Source organism: Ptychodera flava, chromosome 6 (genome assembly GCF_041260155.1).
Source record: "Ptychodera flava strain L36383 chromosome 6, AS_Pfla_20210202, whole genome shotgun sequence".
Taxonomy (NCBI): domain Eukaryota; kingdom Metazoa; phylum Hemichordata; class Enteropneusta; family Ptychoderidae; genus Ptychodera; species Ptychodera flava.
Genome location: NC_091933.1, coordinates 28,236,689 through 28,258,045, shown reverse-complemented (window position 1 = coordinate 28,258,045; position 21,357 = coordinate 28,236,689). Strand labels below are relative to the sequence as shown.

Sequence of the window (21,357 nt, the reverse complement as noted above, 5' to 3'; positions counted from 1 at the left end):
GATGTGTGTATGTGTACATGCATGTCTATCTGTCAGTCAATGTTTATCTCTCTAGTAATGTATGTATGTATGTATGTATGTATGTATGTATGTATGTATGTATGTATGTATGTATGTATGTATGTATGTATGTATGTATGTATGTGTGTGTGTATGTGTGTATGTGTGGATGTATGAGTGAATGTGTGGATGTGTGGATGTATGTATGTATGTGTATCTACATACCCATCTATACCTACCTTATGTATTGTACATGTAGGCCTATATGTGTTTATACGAAGCGATCCATAACCAAGGGCGTTTTTGCCAAGCCTGGTTTGACTTGGTCTCGGGGAGGGACGACATGAACTGCAAAAATCGGAAATTCACTCTCATTTTATCGTCAACAATGCTCTTGTAATTCCCTAAGCAAGATTACTGATCGGTAGCTTTATTCGACTTGTTGACTTGCATAATCAGCCAACCCACTAGCTGACAAGAGGTATTGACAGTCCGAAACACAATGTCCCAGTCAAGTAATTTTATCTAGGTCTATCTTTTATTGATTTCCCAGTCCAAGCATTGAAAAGTACTGTTTCTTTTCTTCCTCAAATATTTCTCTGGCTTTTTCGTATATTTTCACATCATAGTACAAAGTCCTGTTAATTTCAGGGTCTGCTTGTAACTCTGCTTTCAGTTTTTGGATTAGTTCTTGTTTTGATTGCGGTGTAGCAGGTTTGCCATCAACTTTATACAGACCCTTCATCGATATAAGGTTCATACACAGATCTCGAAATGGCAAATTATAGGCCTGCTGCAATAAACCTAGAGTCGTTCTGTACTCTTCCGTTATTCCTATCACTGTAAACCAGTTCTTCAGATTGTCCAAAAAGTAATTCAACAGAACTTCCTTTTCCATGTCGTTGAGGGCGTCATCTAGCAACAACTTATGCCGATACCAGCAAGGTGGACGAGTGGCGTTGCGGCCGAGGTACTTCGCTTTATTAATTTTCGGTGATATTTTATCGCGCATGATTTTATCTGAGCACGCATACGTCGGTTTAAATTGCAGCTGGCGGAAAAAGTAGCTTCCCTGATGTAGAGCCCACTCTTTCAACGTCAAATTGCGCGCGTCGCTGGCGGCGCAGAGAGGATCTGTGAGAGCGCGTTTGCAAAATTCGTGACAAGAGATGAGGCGCTCATAAGGATCCCGAATCAAAGTAAAGTAAGAACAGTTTTGACGGTTAAACTCGTCGCACAGCCCAAAAGTGTATTCGCTCGCGTAAAACTTGCTTTTTGCATGCTTGTGATTGACGTCATGGATGACCTTTGCTACTTCATATTCGTCCCAGACGCCGACATATCTTGCCATTTGCTTCTGACGGGTTATTCTGTCAATGCAATCCTTAAGCGTTGTACCTCCAGACTTTTGATTGTGGACGAACATATAGGTTTGGTCTTTGATACGGGGCTTTACAGCTGCTTCCACGCTATTTCCACTGACACCGACAATGAAATAATTTGGACTGAATTGTTTTCTATCGAACCAGGGAAACCTGTCAAAGATGGCATGCAGTTGTTCTCTGTACAATTTTTCTCGATTTCGTTTGTCGTTTTCAAGCGACACCTCATGGTGTATAGTTGATACCGTTTTCGCTACAGTCATAAATCTCTCTTTGGTCACCACATCGACTGCTTTCTCAGTTTCGTCGCCAGAATCTTCAGAAGACCTGCAAAATAAAAACCGGAGAGTAGTGTTACGAGTTAAGCTCTCTCATACTACCTTCCCCTTCCCATGAACATGAACTGAATTTCAGCAATGATTTTGATTTTGATCTTGCGAAACTGATGTACTGTTTGAGTTGCGTGTGCCCTTGAGACTAAGGTACATTTATAGCATTACAAAAGTAATAATCCGTTCTGTTCATCATGGAAAGTCTGCCCTGTATGTGTACACGGTAAGAGCTAATTTCGTTTTGCATTCGTCAAAAATCGCCCTAGAGATTTTGTATGCTTTTTTCGACGATAGTCGTCGATTCTCAAATGTTTATCAGGAATGGTGACTGTGATGAATATTGGTGGAAGCGGGCAACTGATTCTGTATGATAATCGACAAGCGATCCCTTGAATCTTTGTGACTTTAAAATATTCATAGGGTAACGTCGTTCAATATCTACACATGACAGCTCAACTGTGAATTTTCAAATAAAACAATGAAAATTATCCGATTCTAATTTGCTTTTTGCCCAATCAATTTACAGATGACGTCTGTATCGAAGTGCTTTATTAAGGTTTAAACATAGTATGATGTGGTTGGGCAGTGTCTGTGTCAGGGTATTTAAACATACTTTATAGAAGCTCTCGCTTATTCGGCGTTCATCATGTCTTGGATTAAAGGTATACAATCACCTGTAATCTAAATATGCCCATATATGGTCAACGGGGCGTTCCTTGTTATTCAAAATGCCCGTGTGAGGGCGCTGTTTTAAAAAGCGGCCACCCGCTTAAAATCTGTGATTGGTTAGATTTTCTCTTTCGTGGTAACTGTGGCAAAATTGGAACAGGTGACAGTACACATCTTTAGCAGGCTGATGATACATCACGGTCGTTTAAACAAGATCAGGTGTGTTCAATAACAAAACTCTTCATTTTATCCCACAGAGGCAGATAAAATTGTAATGAGTGTTACCATGGTAACATCCTTATCTGGTGGCGAAATCTCACTTTTCTTCGCATGGTTACTGCAGGGGTCGCCCCACCCCTCCACTTCTCCACATTATGTTCACTTTTGGCCAATAATCTTTCTGTTTTGACGCAGCAACAAGCATAGCTACTAACTCCCTCTTTTCTCTTCAACAAAACCCCTTGTTCTGAAAAAAAATTCTTTTGCAAGTGCCTACTGTCTCTTTGTTGACCAAAACATCCTTGTCGCCAAATGGTTCTGCTTGCGTCACGTGCTCAAACTTTGGAGCTTTCTGTGTATCGTTCTAGGTACTACATGTGATCGCATAGAAATCTTCAACATTATTTCGAAAAAAAAAAAAACATGTTGACGGGTTTATCACCGGTGTTACTGTTATTGTCTACCTACCACCCGCACTTTAATAATCATACATTGATTCGTTTTGCAGTACAGGAAATTGATTTCGTTTTTACAACCCAGACGTTTGGGAAATAAGCTTACAAAATCGAAACTGTTGTCACTTGGAAAAAATGTCGACATCGTTGCAAACAGCTGTATGAGAAATTGTAACAAAGAATAACACTTTGTTTTGTTTTGTTTTGCTTTGCCCTTTTACTCAAAGTATGGCCACATAGCATCACTTCTAATTATCAAGATGGGAGCTCATCTGATATTTTCTCACTGAAAACGTTAATTGTCGTGGACAAATATTGTCATATCTGTCTTACACAAAATAAAACATGCTTGGAATAAAGCAAAATGCCAACACTTCATGAACAAGGTACTACTGTAGATTTTCAACACAGAACATAGTTTTTTGCTTCTGTCCCTTGCTGTTCTGGTCGAACATGGACTTATTACATCACTAAGTAATGCAATATAAATATGAGCAAACGCGCGCAATGTACATCTTGTGACGAGAACCATATCATGTCAGAAGGAAATCAAAACAGGAGGCAATTCATTTTCAGTCCCTGTAAAAGACTTTAGATATATGTACGAGTATATACGAGTTACACTGTGTATTCGCCGACAAATACCATTTGAAAGTCCAGATTTTCGTAGATGGTGCGCAGTCGCTATGGCAACCGTTGCTAGGCAATTGAGATAGTTCCGGAGCGCCTCAGGTTCTTCCGAGTCGTCATGATCTTTTACCGTTGAAATTCGTGATAGGTATACCCATATTAACACTGACTGTAATCAGTTACTGACGCACCTGCCGCAGAGATTGCCGGGAAATGAATAACTCTTCTATGACAATTACACATTAGTACACCCCATACGTGGACCTTGATTGTTGCGCGTGATATTTTCTATAGGCGCATTCAATTGGCGGGACATACCTTCTAGATTTAATTTCTCAATAAAACCACGGACAAAAGTTGTAATATGCATACAGAAATGCCGACATAAAGTTTTTTAGCGATCGTGTATAGGGAACATTTCAATATATTATAAGCACACTGTTCCCTTCGCACTTAATAATCAAAAGCGTGAATTCCCCTTCTCAATATTACAGTTTTAAGTGTTCACTTAATACACAAATAGGGACCATTTACAAATCTGGAATATTCTGCATAACGTTTTAAGTCGCAAACGTAAATGATTGCATTAACTGCATTAATAACCTCGCCGTCATTTTACGACGCAATCTCGCAACGCTTTCATGGTACCTGGTTTACATGTATAACCTGTTATGCATACCATCCCCAATGAACAATTCATTCGTCCGTTTTGCATCAAAGGAAATTGATTTTTTTTCATCGTATAAAAGTGGAGGGACATTTGTGAACTAGGTTTCAAAATTTGACTTAACTGTCATCGAAACAGACTCAGCTTTGAAACCAAATCGGCATCGTTACAAACATGTACAACCGCGGCAGAGCAAGTGCATAGGTAACTGATTGTAATACAAACACTAATAGTAATTAATATGTAGTTTAACTTCGCCTTGTTTATCTATACTTTGTCGCTGTCAGTAAGAAATCTCAGCAGGGTGGCGTTAAATGGTACTGTCTTCAGGAAGTCCATGCCAAGTTGATTTCTTATATTTACGTTTGGCAAGGAGACTTCTCATATCTAAGCCAAGCACCCCGTGGTTTATTAGCTCTTTATCAGTAAAATAAAGATGCCGCTTCTATACTTTAAGGTTTCCATGTACTTGTTGCTATTGTAGTTTCTGTTTGTATTACAATCAGTTATCTATGCACTTGCTTTGCCGCGGTTGTATTAGGATTGTAAAAATGGAAGTTTATTATAGAAATAACGGGCGACGCGCTGACGCGCGTTTATTTGTGGGCATGGGCGAGAGGAAAGCCAAAAATTAACGAGCGAGGCTTGCCGAGCGGAGTCTGTTATTTCCATTATATTATCAGCGAACCCAAGAAAACCGTCAAAATTGGCGAAAATTTCCGGAGCGAACGACAACTGGGCCACAGAAACTGAGCAATGCGCGACGCACTGTCACGCGCGCTGTAAAAATTGGCAAATCCGGAAATGTTTTCAGCAAAAAGTATCTCAACTTGACCTACAAGTGCTCCATTTTATTTTGTGATTGATTATGATATACGTTTGAGCTGTAAAGTTACGATACTTTGAGTTGTTAATCTTATTATTCATATTCACGGGCATGTAAACAAGCCATTACTGTGTATTTGTGGTCAGTCACGTGGTTCAGCTCGACCAATCAAAATGCGACGGGCAGGGCATAGTAATATAATTTGGTTTATTTTTCCCTTTTGCTGAAAGCATGCCTTCATAGCATCACTTATGATTTTATAAAGGTGAAACGTTGTCGGGTATTCACTTTATAAAGGGGAGGTACTTTGTAACGTTGTCTTGTCTCTCTTATACAGAATTAACATGCCGCGAATAAAGCCAGGAGTCACCACATCATTACAAGGTATTACAGTAGCCTTTGAAACAGATATCACTAACGACAAAGCAATCAAAGAACGGATCATTTGTTTATGTCCCCCAAAGAGCTATCGTCCAACAAGGACTGCATGTTGTGAAATGCCTTTGGTATACGCCCTCTTTCGTCATCATTAAAGGGGGAGTTCACCAAGGATGATTTTTACAAGTGACAGACTTGCTCATCATCAAGGCGAAGTCATACAATGCAAACACGTGCACCATGAGAACCGTGTCAGTGGGAAACCAAGAGAGGAGGCGCTTCATCGTAAGCCCCTGGCTTTCGACTTTGTCAGATCGAGGATAAGAAACATTGACGTCATCAGCAGCAATCGCTGGGCATCTATAGGTGGCGCTATTCAAAACTAATGCTGTGGTTCTCGTTTAAGTTTGTGAGATAATGATAAGGTTATTCCATAAAATCGTGTTATCAAAATATAATAAAGATTTTTAAGTTGTTGAATTTAAGCAATTTGTCAATGTCGTCTGTATTTGTTTAAACTGCATTGTTATTGTTGACAAGTGAATTTCTGGTCCGGCCTGGGATTCAAATGTAAGCAATAACAGACTGAGTGCATTGTGTGCGTTATAGACGCTGCGTTGACAAACTTAACTGGTCTGAGTTTCAACATGCTTTTTGGAGTTAAATAATCAGTTGCAATCGATATACAAAAGAAAAGATAGAGAAACAAAATGATCCAAAGACAGAGCTTTGGCCCTTTTTACACGGTGACCCTTTAAATGTCCACTTACATGTTTTATTGTGCGTCTCCAAGGTGCTGGGCACCTGTGTGTCGGCCCAAATTCTTACACAGACCAGGATTCGTTAGGTGGCGATGACCTGAGGCTCATATAAGCAGCAACTAATGCTATAATCACAACTGGATGTTGAGTACCACTTTACAACTGTAAAAAATGCTCTTATATGGTTTTAAGCCATTATAGACCCTGAATTCAATCTCGCAACATTGTTTATAATTCATTAGTTTTATTTGGAAGTGCCCATGTAAATTTCCGAGCAGGAGCCTGAGAAAAATGTTGACCTTCATACATCTGTTAACGGTTATACAAGGAGCATCGAGCAATCTCAGCTGGTTGATGACACTGCAAATCAACGAAGCCCTAAAAAGTTTGTCTTTCAGGTCGTTTCGGCGAAATATGTCCTCTTCTGTCGGTGAAATATGTCAACCGCTTTGTCGTATATTTTCAGGTCGTAGTAAAGGGCTTCGTAGATCTCGGGGTCAGACTTAAGTTTTGCTTTGAGTTTTTTCACAAGTTCAAATGTTGTAATGTTGCGTGATATATGTCCCGTGTATGTGTTTTTCATGAGCTGAGAGCCGGAGCACAAATCATGAAAGGGTAACCCGTATGCCTGTTGGAACAATTTCAGCGACTCATCGTATTCCTCTGTAATTCCAATAACAGTGAACCACTTGTCAAGTTTGTTGAGCACAAAATCCAGCAGGATATCTGCTTCCTTCTTCTCCATCGTTCGATCGAATAACACCTTGTGACGATACCAGCACGGTGGAAATTTTGGCGACCGCCCTAGGTAACGACTCTCGGAATTCCTCATCATCGGGCGTATTTTTGCTTTGAACGTTTCTCTGGAGCAGATTTCCGAAGGATCGAACAACAGCTGACGGAAGAAGTAACTCCCTGGTGCAGTGCCCAGTCCTTGAGAGACAGCGCCCTCGCATCGCTGGCTGCGCACAGGGAATCCTGTAAGTTCTTCTTGCAGTACTCGAAAGAGGAAATTATCCTCTCGTACGGGTCGCGCAGGATCGTGAAGTAGGAACAGTTTATTATTCCCAGCTCATCACATAGACCGAAAGTGTACTCGCTGACGTAAAACTTGCTTAAATGCCCGGATGTTTTTATTTGTGACACTATGGCTTCATAGAGACCGTCCCAGATACCGACGTACTGTGTAAAATTTTTTGCCCCCGTGATTTTATCGATGCAGCCCTTCAGGGTTGTCCCTCCCGATTTCTGGTTGTGAAGAAATAGCAAAACATGGTCCTCGTAGAGTTTGGAATACACGGGCCTTTTGTCATGGAGTCCGCGAAAGTAATAATTCTGTGAAAAGTGTACTTTGTTGACCCACGGATACTTATTCAGTACCTTTTTCAACAGCGCCCTCTGTCCTCCCGATTGATCGATGTCGACTTGCAAAGAACTCGTATCGTCCACTTTTCTCCAGAGCCGTTGAGACGGATTTTGTGAAGTGGCCGACTGCAGGTCGTGAAGCTTTTTACAGTCCGGAATATTGCAAACTCTGTCACAATGTCGTGGTAACCTGCCACTAAAATCAAAAGTACGGCAAAAACTCACTTGTTGGTATTTTGGAAAGATTCAATACAAGATGTTCTTTCTAAATTTTCCCTTTACTTCAAAGACTATGAATTGTTTCGCCTCATTGAAAAAAAACTCAGTTCACCTACATTAAGATCAGGCATGACATAATCGATTCACGGTTTTAATCATCTTCACAGAGCAAAACTAACTCCGAGAGTCGTACTGCAATCGCGTTGCCAATCAATCGGTAGGGTTAGCTTTAGTACTTGATCAGGGTCAACGCGATGAAAACATTTACATCGTTATTTGTAAGTACCAGCCTGACATGCATGATGCGGTTAATGCTATTTTGAGATTAAGCGGATTTACAGTAATAGGCAGCGTTCACAAATACCTATGGGGAGGGGTGTCGATTGCCATTGGGGATGTCGAGGGAACTGAGGAGGGACTTTAAAAGGCCGACACTAGGTTGGAGGACGTGAAAAATATTTTGACTGCGGAGGGGGGGGGGGGCTTGAAAATGTAATGAATGTCAAATATGAACCTTGTTCATGGAACTTTCTTAGATGAAAGAGAAATTTCCATGTCACGAAGAATAATAATTATGCATTTATAGCAGTGAGTAGGCCTAATATCCAACTGTAAAAGTTATCAATGTAAATCACCCACAGGCAAAAACAAATCAGTGTAAATTGGACGTAGGGAATTGCTTAAGGCAGAATGCCTCGGGGACAGATATCCGGACTCTCGAACATTTACAATTATTTTCTGCTATACCACTTGTGGGGGTTCATTTTAAAGCTCTTGGTGTAAGAAATCTTTTCACCGGCTTAGTTTTTCGAAATTCCAAAATCTATTTTTTTTCCATAGAGTTAATATAGGGATGGCGGCCGTTTTGAATTCAAGATATCGGTAAATCTTGTGTTAATTGTTTCTCTAGTACCAAATTTTGCACGGTGATCCCCGATTTTTATCCTTGATTTTGAAAGAGAATGGTTGAAAGATTCCTTAAGGAAAGTTTGGGAAAAAGTTTTCGAGTTGCATACTGCGTAATGACTTTCAACTTGTGACCTGAATTTCAATCACTTGATGGAGGGTTCCATAGACAATAACTTGTACCTGACTTGATAAAAAAGTAAAGTAGAAACACCATATTTCATTAAATAATCTTTTTAAATTATGAACATAACCTTTGTAAAGTTGATAGATGCGGTCTTTTGGCCAAATGAAATTAATAAAAACATATAGAATTAAGCTTTTAAAAAACACATGAACAGACGAAACACAGTGCCGAACTTCTTGTACAATTATACGTTTTGTTTTTTTAATGAGGCCGTTACTGATTTTCTCTCATACATTGTGTAATTTCTAGATTATGTTCTAACAGTCTATTGAATGGTCCGCGCTTCGAGTTGTTTTCAGTTGTCAGCCTATCAACACAACCAGTCCATGGCATGACGTATAGCACGCCTTCACTCTTGACGAATAGATTGGATGGTAACTATAATGAATGGTTTTACCCTAGCTCTATTGAAATACTGTGCACGTCAGTACATGCTATTGGGTTATGGAACAGGCGCGCCTCTCTAGTCGATACACAGAACAGAGGAACAGAAACAATATCAAAGTATTAAAATCACAGTTTTAACTCTTCATTGGAAAAGAATAATAACGATATAAAGCAGAGAATCACCGAACCATGAAATTAGTGCAACACAGCCACTCAGCTAAATTCATGTATCCGATGACTTCGAATATACATTCGTTCGATTGGGCAACAATTTTTACAGTTATTTCATAGGGCCAAATTGACGCACGATATAAGGTCAAAGGTTGACACTTGACCCAACATGTGACGTGTCATTTTTTCATACTTCATATTGCACGATACGTACAATAATAACATCTCAATAGTGTATGAAAATTTGAAAAAGAGGAATCTTTGGTCGACCAAATTCTCCTCAACCCCCGCGCGCTCCCCAGAGGTATATTTGAACGCATGCATAGTATCATGTAAAATCGTGGTCATAGCAACGGCAGCATATCGGAATGACAATGTTCTTTTGTAGGATACCATATGGTGCATGTCCGTACTTATGTTATGCACGCACGACTACACGGGTATGATACTGGTGATAGGAGTTGCAGACACATAACACGAAGTAAACAACATTAAAGAATGGATACCTGAGGACAGTTTGACCATCACGCAACATGTTCTTCAGGACGAGTAGAATGTATAAAGTTACCAGAAGGCAGAGGGCATGCTTGATTTGGCGCCAAAGTCTAGCCATCGATACCTTGTCGCACAAAATGTATTCATTTATAAACCAGGAGAAAACTGCGAAATGACATTTAATAGCTGACATCTCAATAAATCATGCTTTCTGAGATAAAGTTTTTGCAGTAATAAATTTTAATGGATGTCGAAGACACCTGTTGTGCCGTAAATCGGTAAACTAACGTAAATTGCCCACAGGTCGTGACGTCTTTTATGTGCTGATGGTCGTGCTGTGTAAAAAACTGAAATGAAGCGCAAGGCAGGGAGTTAGTCATGCTGTAATCAACATTTGCATCAGGACCATTTGATATCCTGGGGAACATCTAGAAGATTTTCAAAAAAAAAGATTCCCGGCAAATGTCATTGGAAAGATAAATCAGCCAGAGAAGGCTTGGCATAAAAGAGGTAAGAGAGTGGGGGAAAATGTACAATGGATCAGGTAAAAAATGATGCTACCTCCTCAATCTTCCAGACCGCCCAGGATATCAAATGGTCCACCCTTTACACAAACGTGAATTCTCTCTCTACGGGATGATACCGAAAGGAAATCTATATCATATCGATTATCTCCAAATTATAAATATTTCAAATCCGTAATCATCAAGTGTGTTGGCTTAAAATATCCTACCGGTACTAACAAACATTTACAGTAAATCTCAGAAAAGTTTCACTGCCCTTTGCCAATTTGAACATTTTCTATTTTACTATTTAAAACATAATTGGAACCAATTTGGGATAATTGGATTTTCATATTTTTCAAATTTGTCGAAAGTGTTAGGTGCCGTACAGCTGAATGTTTCAATATTGCAAATTACTCTTAAAAGCACGTGTGTAATATATAAAAAGAAAAGCAGATGAGATTACATTTGTAGATTAAATCGACATTACTTCACCATCCAATTATCCCAAATTAGTTCCAATCGTGTTTTAAATGTTTTTCCAGTCTTAATTGCTCTAAATTACTTTGAAGTGAGGAAACGGAATCGTTTTTTGACTCCATGAAATTGATTTTGCTTCGTTTTAAAAGTAAACAAGGTCATGTTTTCCTTTATCTCATCTTTAAGGTAGAGAGCGCCTCAGGTACAGATACTCAGACACCCAAACTTGACATAGCTGATTTTGGCTACCTCTTGTTAGGGTTCATTTTGAAGCTCATGGAAAAACTGAAGTTACTACCGACTTGGGTTTTTTGGTGAAAATCGATAATTTTATTTTTTCCATAGAGTTAACATAGAGATGGCGGCCATCTTGTATTTCATTAGTCGGTAAATATTGGATAATTTGTTTCTCTAGTACAAAATTTTGCACACTGGCCCTTAATTTTTATTTTTTATTTAGTTCGAGAGGCAATGGTTTCGTGTTCCCGGGGGAGGGGAAACTTGGGCAAAAGTTGTAATATTTTAATTTCAAGGCGTGAACTATCTTAAAACATGCATGGTCGCCTTTGCCAACTCAAAGATATGCGTATTGTATCGTAACATACGGTTGACTTAACGCGTGACAAAATCCACTTTATCATATCAGCATATTGATGGCGCAATTACTGCGATCTGATTGGCCGAGACGTCATAATAACCGTGGTATATTCGCAAATTATATCATACCAGTATATTGATGGAGGAAATGCTGTGATCTGATTGGTCGAGACGTGATAACAACCATGGTATATTAGGGATATACCATGGCAAGCATGCGCGCGAGCTCTCAGCTTGAGTAAAAATCCGTTTTTGACGTTCCACGCCAGAATTTCAATATACTGTTATGATATAATAGCAATAAATCACACCCAGCAACGATATACCACTCGATTTTGACCAGTTCACTTCATATCGTGCACTCGGTTGGAACAGACAAAAGCTCTCGGGTAGAGAAAAATTCCCCTTTTGACTTTTGAATGAATGCTTTATTCCACCAGCTGCTTCACAGTAAGGGCATCATGAACTATAGTGTCAAAGGCTTTTTTCAAATCAACAAATATACCTAATGTAACATAGCCAGGGTCCATCTTCTCTGTAAGATCAGCAACAATGTCAGCTAGGGCAACTTTAGGACTGTACTTTTTGCGAAATCCATGCTGCGCATCAATTAAAATATCGTACATGTCAAGAAAAGATGCGCAGCTGTTTGGTGATAACTGCTTCAAAAATTTACTAAAGACTTATAGCAAGATTGAAATTGGCCTGTAATTCCAAACATCAAATGGACAACCCTTTTTTTATAAAGAGGGGTAATTTTTGCAACTTTTAGACTATCTGGGTTTCAGGCCAGAATTTCAATTTAAGATTGTGATATAATAGCAATAAACTATCTCAGCAAAGGATAACACCACTCGCTCTGACCAGTTCACTCCATGCACTCGCTATCTCTCGTGCACATATGTCGTGAACAGGTCAAAATCACATGATATACCGTCGCATGGTGCGGTTTATTTAACATCTCCAGAATAGAATTACACCGACATCCAACATCAGTTGCACTGATAATACTTCAACCATTGGAATGAAGTGATGAATGCTTGTCTTGCAAAATTACTGACACGGGACTTAAAAAGTCAAACTCTTATTGTCATTTTTAATAAAAATATTGCTTATTTATTTTATACGTTTTATAAGAGACTGCTGTGCCCGCCGTCCATATGCCATGATGACAGCGACTGTATCATATGGACGTACGAACAACGAGTTCGAGCGTGATGACCCGATAATCAAGGTCAGAGTCGATGAAATTTACTCAGAATTACGGAGAAAAGGTTAGCGATGTTAAAAATCTGGACACATATAATGTATGGCGGCGGGAATCACAACCCTGAGAGTGCACTGTATGTAAGATAAGGCTTAAAACAGCACATAAAAAGCAAAATTGTTTTTTTTTTCATCCGGCAAGAGAAAGCATCACAGGCTGATCAACACTTGCTGGTACTGTGCGTCCGCCTCCATCGATTCGAAATAACCATACATATTTTCCGGCCATTTAACGTCCACACGTGTTAATTAGTTGGGAAGGAAGACAAATGCCACTATTGCTGACCGAAAATATTGATAAAGGGACATGTCCGAAGACCTCGGAGAAAATATCCCAATCTAAAAATGATTGTTTTTAGCATTACCTGCTGCTATCGTCAAACACGCTACTGAAATAATTCGTGTTTCGTGAGCAACATATGTCATCACAGATTGTCATTTTCACACGCACGCCACTCGATCGCGCTGGCAACAGTGGTCTTTTTTAATATCATATTTTAATGTGCACTTTATTCCGATTGTTGCTCTGATGTATTTGGTATCAATCACAGTAGAACGATATTTAAACAAAGCTATAGGATATAAATAACATTAATGTGATGAGCAATTGTGACACAACCGTGCCATTTTATTGAAAAATGCAAATTTCTCTTCATGCGACGAGAAAAACTGTTACCGAAGCACAGAGATGTAAACATTATATTAGTATGCATACTGTAATTTCATTATTCTATTTTGTACCTTGACTCTATATTTGGAATCTGTTAAACATCGAATGAATATGAGTGTACCTTATATCGACGTAAAACCTTTCAAACAGTAGAAGTCAAACAAGACCCAGAAGCGTTATTATTATTACATATTGCATCACTATAAAAGATGAAAGGCGCCATTACCTCTGTCTTTCATCGCATTTTGTGTATTCGAATTAAATGTGTTCAGATGCCGTTTTTAACTTTTTCTGTGTGCCATTAGTATTGTACACAAAATAAAAATGATCCTTTTTATCAGCTGTGGTTATTCTAAAATTGTTCCAATTAGGGCTGTAAAAGCAAACTGCATATTGGAGTAAGAGTTCTATTCGCAATTTCATGTATGAAACAATTAAATGTTTTAGTAATATGCTATCACAGTTAGTGTCCTATTGTGTCGGATGATTTATTTCATTTGTCTTGTGCCCAGAAAACTGTTGTTTCGTTCAGCCTGTAGTAGAGTTGGGAGCTGGAGAAGACTATACGACATTTCGAGGACATTCTCATTTTAATACCGTGCAAACGATTCGGGAAGACCATTTCATTCTTTGGTCATCAGATACTCACCACATTTTTGCAAAAATTCTGATTTTTAAGGAGAGTCGTACAACCTCATTAACGCGCTTGTTAGTTGCCTCTTTATCAATGAGTAAATAATATAATTCACTTTCACCGAATTGCAGTTGCCCTTTTTTTGCGACCGTTTCAAGGGTAAGTATGTAGATAGTTTTTTTTTCAAACACCACGGATAATAAAAAACACCGAAAAATCATACTTCAAGATTTATGATCTATCACAAACTTTTGTCAAGAAGTATCTAAGATAAAATTTTTATCACTGTCACTAAGAGACCAGAAATAAACGGTCGACGAAGTCACAGTGGCTACGGTAGCAGTCCCTACTCTGTGAACACGGCAAGTTTTCACTGTTCGAAATAATCATCAAATTTATCAGTCTGGCCCTGATAGCTCAACTTTCTATTATGTCGTAAATCATTTTGAACTCCGGCCGGGGTACGAATCAAGCTGTGTACAATCAGTTAAGTTGATTAATATCCATTATAAGTAAAGATCACCGCAGGAATTTTCGATTTACCTAATGGTAATGATTTTCCTGCTATTTATACAAATAACAAAAAATCTCTGTTACCTTGACTTTACTGTTCCTATTTTGAAGACATCTCTCAGCAACAGCGCTAAGGTCAGAAGAGCAAGGAGATTTAATACACGCACAAGAGTAAACTTCAGCGCTACCATTCTCGTTGGAAAATATCGAACACCAGATCCAGTCGTCCGTACGTTGTGATGTTTTCTCCTTCCCCGGATGTACGGGCTGCTTTTTCGCATTTTTGTGCGTCGATACGCGTCAACCTTGCAACTCGCGGGTTGGTGGCGCCCTGCTCGAGTTTGCCTTTCAAGAGGAAGCGCCTGTGTATGTTTGCGAAGTTTGTTGGACAAAGTACCATCACAAAATAATTCGTGGAAATGAAGAACTGCAAAACTTTTATACGATTTTGCAAGCCAAGGGCATTGTTTTCCAGACAGGGACTATCTCTAAATTAGTTGAGTGGCCTAGCTAGCCAAGCTGTGCCGACCAGACGATTTTTCAGAGTTCAGAAAAGACGTCCCTGAAGAACGTTCTGACTGATGCTCTTGAGCAAAAAAAAAACAAACAAAACAAAAAAACCAAACAACTAACCAAAAACCCCAAAAAGTGTAGATAGTTACAACTCTACTGTTTCAAATGTAAGTGTTGCCCAATGGACAGCATTTCAAAATGTGCGCATGCGCGTATATAGAGCGTTTGCTTCGGGATATTGCCACCACAATAACTCCCTGGGAGTTTCTTAATTTCGATTTCGCTGGTGCAAAAAAGTGTTGCTACAATTCAAAAAAAAACTTTACATAATTATGTTTCACTGATAATAATTCAATTCCCTTGGTCAACAAATGAAAAAAGACTTCAATTACATGAGCTGGTGACCTTCATGACATCAAGTTCACAAATGACCTCAGAAATTTTCCTTGTATTTCCTTGATGGGAGAATTATCAGGTGAAAAAAAAGGCTCAATATAGTCTGTTACATGTTTTTTGAATTTTTTTATGTTTTGATTTATTGGATGAAACAAGTATACAGATATATTGATGAGTAATAATCTAACACGAGAGTGTGTACAATGTTTTTACATATTATCAAAATACCCAGTACTATTTCATAGAATGTAAATGATTAATATTGATCTTTAGCAGGGTATCATGAAAGTTATATTTATTGAAATATTGGGCAAAAATGAAGGACAATGTCCGGCCTGTAGAATTTGCTATGAACAAATCGGTAGGTTGGTTGGTTTTTATGTAATTTTTGTTTACCGTATTGCTTTTGTTATGACTACTGACAGTAGTAAAAGGACTGCCGGTACTATCCATGTGTGGTTAAGGTAGTATGCACCTTGAGATTAAAAGACTTCAACTCAAGCTTTCCTCAAGGAAACTTTAAACCATTCCCTTTCAAAACCACGCATATAAATCAGGCCTCGCAGTTCAAACTTTGGTGACAGAGAAACAATTTACCCGAAAATTCACTGATATTTGAAATTCAAAATGGCTGCCATCCCTGCATGAACTCTATGGGGAATAAAATCAAAATATTTCATTTTTACAAAACTAGTTGAAGACAGTGAAAATTTATTTGCTCCAAGAGCTTCTGATGAGCCAACAGAAATGGTAGCCAAGAAAAGTGATGTACAGACTTGAGAGTCTGAATATCTGTCCCCAAGGCGTATTCTACCTTAATGGAAACAAGAATATCCCACTAACCATTAATTACAGTCAATGCTATGACCTAAAGAAAACACAATATTGTTTTCAGAAAAATAAAAAAACATCTGAAGAAAAGGAAAAAAAATTGAAAATAGAAACAAAGTTTAAAATAAAATTTCGTTACAGAATAGGATAGGATAGGACAGGTGATGAAAACACGCACTTTGTTTTTCTTGGTCTAAAATTCCTCATAATTGTTTAATGGCAAACGTTTTGAGCAAATTTTTCTGAATAACATGTTTGTGTATAGAATTTAGTGTATTCTCTCTTGTATTTTCTAAATAGATGATCAATGATATGAAAAGCAAAGCATTGCAAGGACTGGTACTGTTGGTTGTGAAAGTTCTGAGTCTAAAAGGCATTACCATTCAAAAGTTTGAATTCTTGCAAACTTAAGGTAGTATGCACCTCGAAAGTGAGACTTAAACCTTTGCTTAAATTTTCCTCAGGGAATCTTTCAACCATTCACTGTCCAACTCAAACATAAAATAGGGGGTCATCATGTAAATTTTGGTACTAGAGAAACAAATTACCCAAGATTTACCGATATTTGAAATTCAAAATGGCCACCATGACCTGTATTAACTCTATATGGAGAAAAATAAAATTTTCGATTTTCAGAAAGCTAAGACAGTAAGTTTTTCTTTCTCAAAGAGCTTCAAAATGAACCCTACGATATAAGAAAGGAATTGGAAAGTTTAACAGTCTCAGTATCTGTCCCTGAGGCGCATTCTACCTTAATTGGTAAAATAACTGTGTTTGAAAGTGCAGCTTGTCCAGTGACAGAATTCTGAAGTTTAATTTTGTGACGTCACAAGCTGCACTCCCATGAAGTGTGGATAGCATATCAAAAATTCATGACAAGTGGGCCAACAGTGTTCTCCCTCTGACAACATGCTTGAACAACTCTGGTCTACTTAGCAGCAATTTCTATCCAGGCATTTTTTGTCATCAGCTCCATATCAGTACAGTACATGTAATCTGTGAAATGACCTTGCGTCAAAAGAGCCATCTTCAGTCAGGAGCACACAAATCTGACATAGAGGGCGCACTGCTGGCCTGCTGATTTCCTGCCCAAGCTAGCTGATCCACTGATCATTTCCAACTGTTCATAGACCTGATTACTACGCTTTGAATACAAAAAAAAACAAAACAAAAAAAAACCAACTACAGTTGGAAATATAAATCGCTGGAAGAGTACAAAAACAAAGACTTTACAATCACCCTGTTACAGCGTTCATTGATGATATCCATTGTTGGATGGTGGCCACTCACATGACCCGCTGAGAAAGTAACTTGGAACAAATGAATGGTAAAGGAAAACAAAAAATGATATAAAGCTATCAATGGTGGGTCAATGACCATCTTGAAAGTTTAAAGATGAGTGGAATTATTAAAATTATCATCATCGTGGTACTTCTTGGGAACATAAAATAATGAAATGTTACATCACAGAATTCCTTTTTCTAGCAAAATTATCTCAGCTTGATAATTTGTACATGCTTGAGTTAAAGAATAATTTTAGAAATATCGAGTAAAAATTTGCTTAAAAAGAATTGCATGTGCAGACGTACCTTAAGAAATTATAATTTGCTAACAACATACATGTATGTATTGCTTTATTAATAACATACCCTCATTTGAGCACCTCCTTCAGAATAAGGCACTCTGTGTGTGGTATTTGTAAATTTCTCCTAGCCTCTGTGTTATTGCTCAATATTCACTCCACCAGCAAATATTATAATGACTCATATAATTAGGACTGCATAACAAGATCTCTTTAAAAAGTGTACATAATTAACAGCTACTTAACTACCGTATAACAAATACAGTTTGGAGATTTTTTGAGTTCTCCCAACTCATTGTCATCAAACACTGCCATAGTATCTGTGAAGTCCACTATACAATCAGTGGTGTGTTCAAATCATGTATAAGGATATCTGGTTTCTTTGCACACAACATAACACATTCCCCCTTCTTTTTGCTAATTTGGTTGTTTTTTGAAAGAACCAATGGAAATGAGAATACCTTCAAAATGGCATTAAGGAATTTGTACAAAGTTTTTGAAAGTTTCCTGTTCTCATAACAGTAGGTTTCACATACACACATTCAAAAGTCATTGCTTTTTCCAGTTCCACTTTTTGTTTGTTTGTTTGTTGTTGTTGTTTGTTTTTTTTTTTTTGGGGGGGGGGGTCATTTTTCAGTTTTTTGTGTACCGACTACTAACAGTTACTGATTTCTGCACTTTTCCCAAGATAAAGCTGGTGCTGACGCTTGGAAGGCAGACTGGAATGATGAAGGTCAGGTTCAAGAGGTCCTTCACTTGACATTTGTCTTGGAGCATGATAGAGTCTCTGGTTGTCAGGAAAACCGTCGTGGACCGGGTCGGCAGGGCCTTGGTAACTATGCTGGTACGTCTCCCTCCCAGAGTAACGATCACCATACTGTTGTCTAGGATCGAAAGTCCCCTTGGAATGACCTTGGTCCCATTCCTTGCTGCGACTGTGGATACCCACGGAAGACAACGGGATCTGTTCCTGCTGTTGGGAATACTTGCTGATGTTCTCTCATTTGCTGCTGGTACGGATCCGGACTGAGAGCAGGCTGGAAAGTGTGCTGTGGGCTGGTTCTCACATTTGAGGGTAAAGTTGACTGTGGGCTCTGCATGGCAGTCCTTTCATGTGACGTTTTTGTGTTTTGGTTGTTGTTGTCTCCTGTCTGTAGTGGTTTTTGTGGAGTGTAATATTTCTTCTTGGGTTTTCCTTCATTCTCCCCAACCGGGGGAGGCTTTTGTTGATAATGCACTTGGTCAGGATGGTACATCTGCTCTTGAGCCCTGCCAGGGTAGCCCATGTTTTGATTTGGATATGCGTCAACACGAGGCGGATAGTATTTGAAGGGAGGGTCACAAGGCAAGTGCTCATCAATAAATGCATCACCATCATCGTAGAAGGTAGCGCCATCATAGTAGTTAATATATCGAGTCTCCATCTGCACCCTGGGGTCATTATTATCAAAGGGTGGCTGAAAATGTCCATATGGCTGTGGGGAAACAGGGCTGTATGGTTGACGGCGGCCCTGCATTCCATACAGTGGAGATATTCCTCTCTGTCCTTCTTGTGGCATCATTGGATGATAGGGATAGGACCCAGCAGGGTACTGAGTGGAATGCCATATTGGCTGGCATATACGTGGGTAACCTGTTAAGCTGTGACTTGTGCCCGTTGGTGTTGGAGGGTGATGGCTCTGCCCAGGTGTAGTGGGTTGTGGGTATCTTGGTTCAATAGGTGTAGTGGGTTGCGGGTATCTGGGTTCAAGAGGTGTCCTCGGTTGTGAGTATCTGGGTTCATTATATGGGGATTGCTGATAAATGGCATTTTCCAGAAGGATGTTCTGCTGTTCGTAGCCAGGAGTCCTCTCCACGTACATCTCCGGCCTTGGTGGTGGCATTTTCAACTGCCTGTTCTGATTCATCTGCTGTTGAGTGTCCGGTGGTGGGGTAGATTTCCTGTCCTGCAGGCTGTCGTCTGTGGACTCTGTGGGCAGTCTGTGACCCGGCACGTGTGTACCCTGGTGACTGCTGATGAGGTACGCTTGTTGTTGGAGCTGGAGCTGGTTAGGATACTGTGGCTGTGTTCCTTGTATTGTTGCCGTACTGTGCAGTTGTCTATCTTGGTTTATGCTGGGTTGCATGCCACTGACTTGTGTCACATCGGTGGCTGTACTGGCGTATCCTTCACTCGCAGACCTGTGCCCACCTTCAGAGTTGCTCCTCTCGCTCGACGACTCACTGTACGTTCCACTGTCTTGAAGAAGTTCAGCAGCACCTTTCTTGTCTGCGGGAACTCCTTCTATTTCCGCTGCCTTCTCAGCTGCGTTCACTTCAAGCCTTTCGAGGTCTTGAAGGTCTGCCAGGGTAATTGTAGCTTGGATCTGACTCTGCTCGGGGGTGGCCGTTGCGGGGGCACATGTTTCTGGAGTTATGGATTCATGTTGGGGTGGTGCCTCTCCCTCTATTTCTCTTTGCTTGGCCGCAGCTTTTTCCTCTAACGTCATTTCTTGAAGCTGGGCTGCAACAGCATTTTGTTGGTCTGGCAGTTCAGTAGTTGGAGACTCCTCACTCTCTGTTCCCTGCCTGGTGGGCTCGCTGCTATCTTCACTGGCAACTCTCGCTGGTACATCCCTCTCTGGAACTCTAGGTGATGCTGTCTCCTCTCTTTCTTGACACGTTGGCGGCGCTTCACTCTCACCTTCATTTTTTGGCACTTGATATGGTTCAGTATTTTGAACCGGTTCTGAAATGAAAAGAACAAAATTATGTAGTTTTGACTGCTTTTTTATGTTTATTTACAATGCGGAGAGTGGAGCATTCAACACCGCTTGTTAAGACTGATTAAAAGAGTATGAAAAGAATGATAACAGTACAGCTGGGCTATTTGTCCATGGATTTCACGAAAAAGCAATCCTTTCCTGATAATTGGGAACACATAATCAAAAGTATGTCACTTACGTTTACCAAGATGGATATCTCTCAACTTTTGGACTTTGAGGTCTAACCTAACAAGTTCATCCAATACCTGAAACAAAGCATGAAAAGTCTACATTAATTATTTGGCCCTTATAGCATAGAATAAATCATCCATCATACACATTGGCCAAAAATATGTGTTTATATTAGCATGACTTTAGGAAATAGGTTGGAAAATTTTTTATGATGTGTGACCCATCAAAAATAAACAAAGTTCGGTAAAAATCAGGCATGACTTATAAAACTGTGAAGAAAATTTTATGATGGGAGGGTTAAAATATGTTAGGTAAGATTACCCAAAACACACACATTTTTTAAATTTTAAGTGTCCGGAAATATTCTATAATTTGTTTCTCTATTAC

At 39.3% G+C, this 21,357-nt stretch overlaps 2 protein-coding genes across 5 annotated transcripts in view; both read right to left on the bottom strand.

The window, feature by feature from the left end:
• Positions 1–478: 478 nt before the first annotated feature.
• On the bottom strand, positions 479–14,956 carry LOC139135401 (uncharacterized). Of its 3 annotated transcripts, XM_070702778.1 has the most exons (3): positions 14,797–14,956; positions 2,328–2,395; positions 480–1,709 (listed from the first exon to the last, which is right to left on the bottom strand). In XM_070702778.1, exon 3 carries the CDS (start codon positions 1,643–1,645, stop codon positions 539–541), a length of 1,107 nt encoding a protein of 368 aa, XP_070558879.1. In that variant the 5' UTR covers positions 1,646–1,709; positions 2,328–2,395; positions 14,797–14,956; the 3' UTR covers positions 480–538. The 3 variants fall into 3 exon arrangements, with proteins under 3 accessions (XP_070558877.1, XP_070558879.1, XP_070558878.1); XM_070702776.1 differs by lacking the exons at positions 2,328–2,395; positions 14,797–14,956 and adding an exon at positions 10,061–10,290 and having other exon boundaries at positions 479–1,709; XM_070702777.1 differs by lacking the exon at positions 2,328–2,395.
• Positions 14,957–15,735: 779 nt separating this feature from the next.
• LOC139135400 (uncharacterized) overlaps positions 15,736–21,357 on the bottom strand; it is a 35,721-nt gene continuing 30,099 nt past the window's right edge. For both annotated transcript variants that reach the window (XM_070702773.1, XM_070702774.1), the window contains 2 exons: positions 20,978–21,044; positions 15,736–20,762 (listed from right to left, as the gene is read on the bottom strand). In XM_070702773.1, coding sequence (XP_070558874.1) covers positions 18,919–20,762; positions 20,978–21,044 — 1,911 coding nt within the window. In that variant the 3' untranslated portion in view covers positions 15,736–18,918. The remainder of the gene's footprint in view (positions 20,763–20,977; positions 21,045–21,357) is intronic.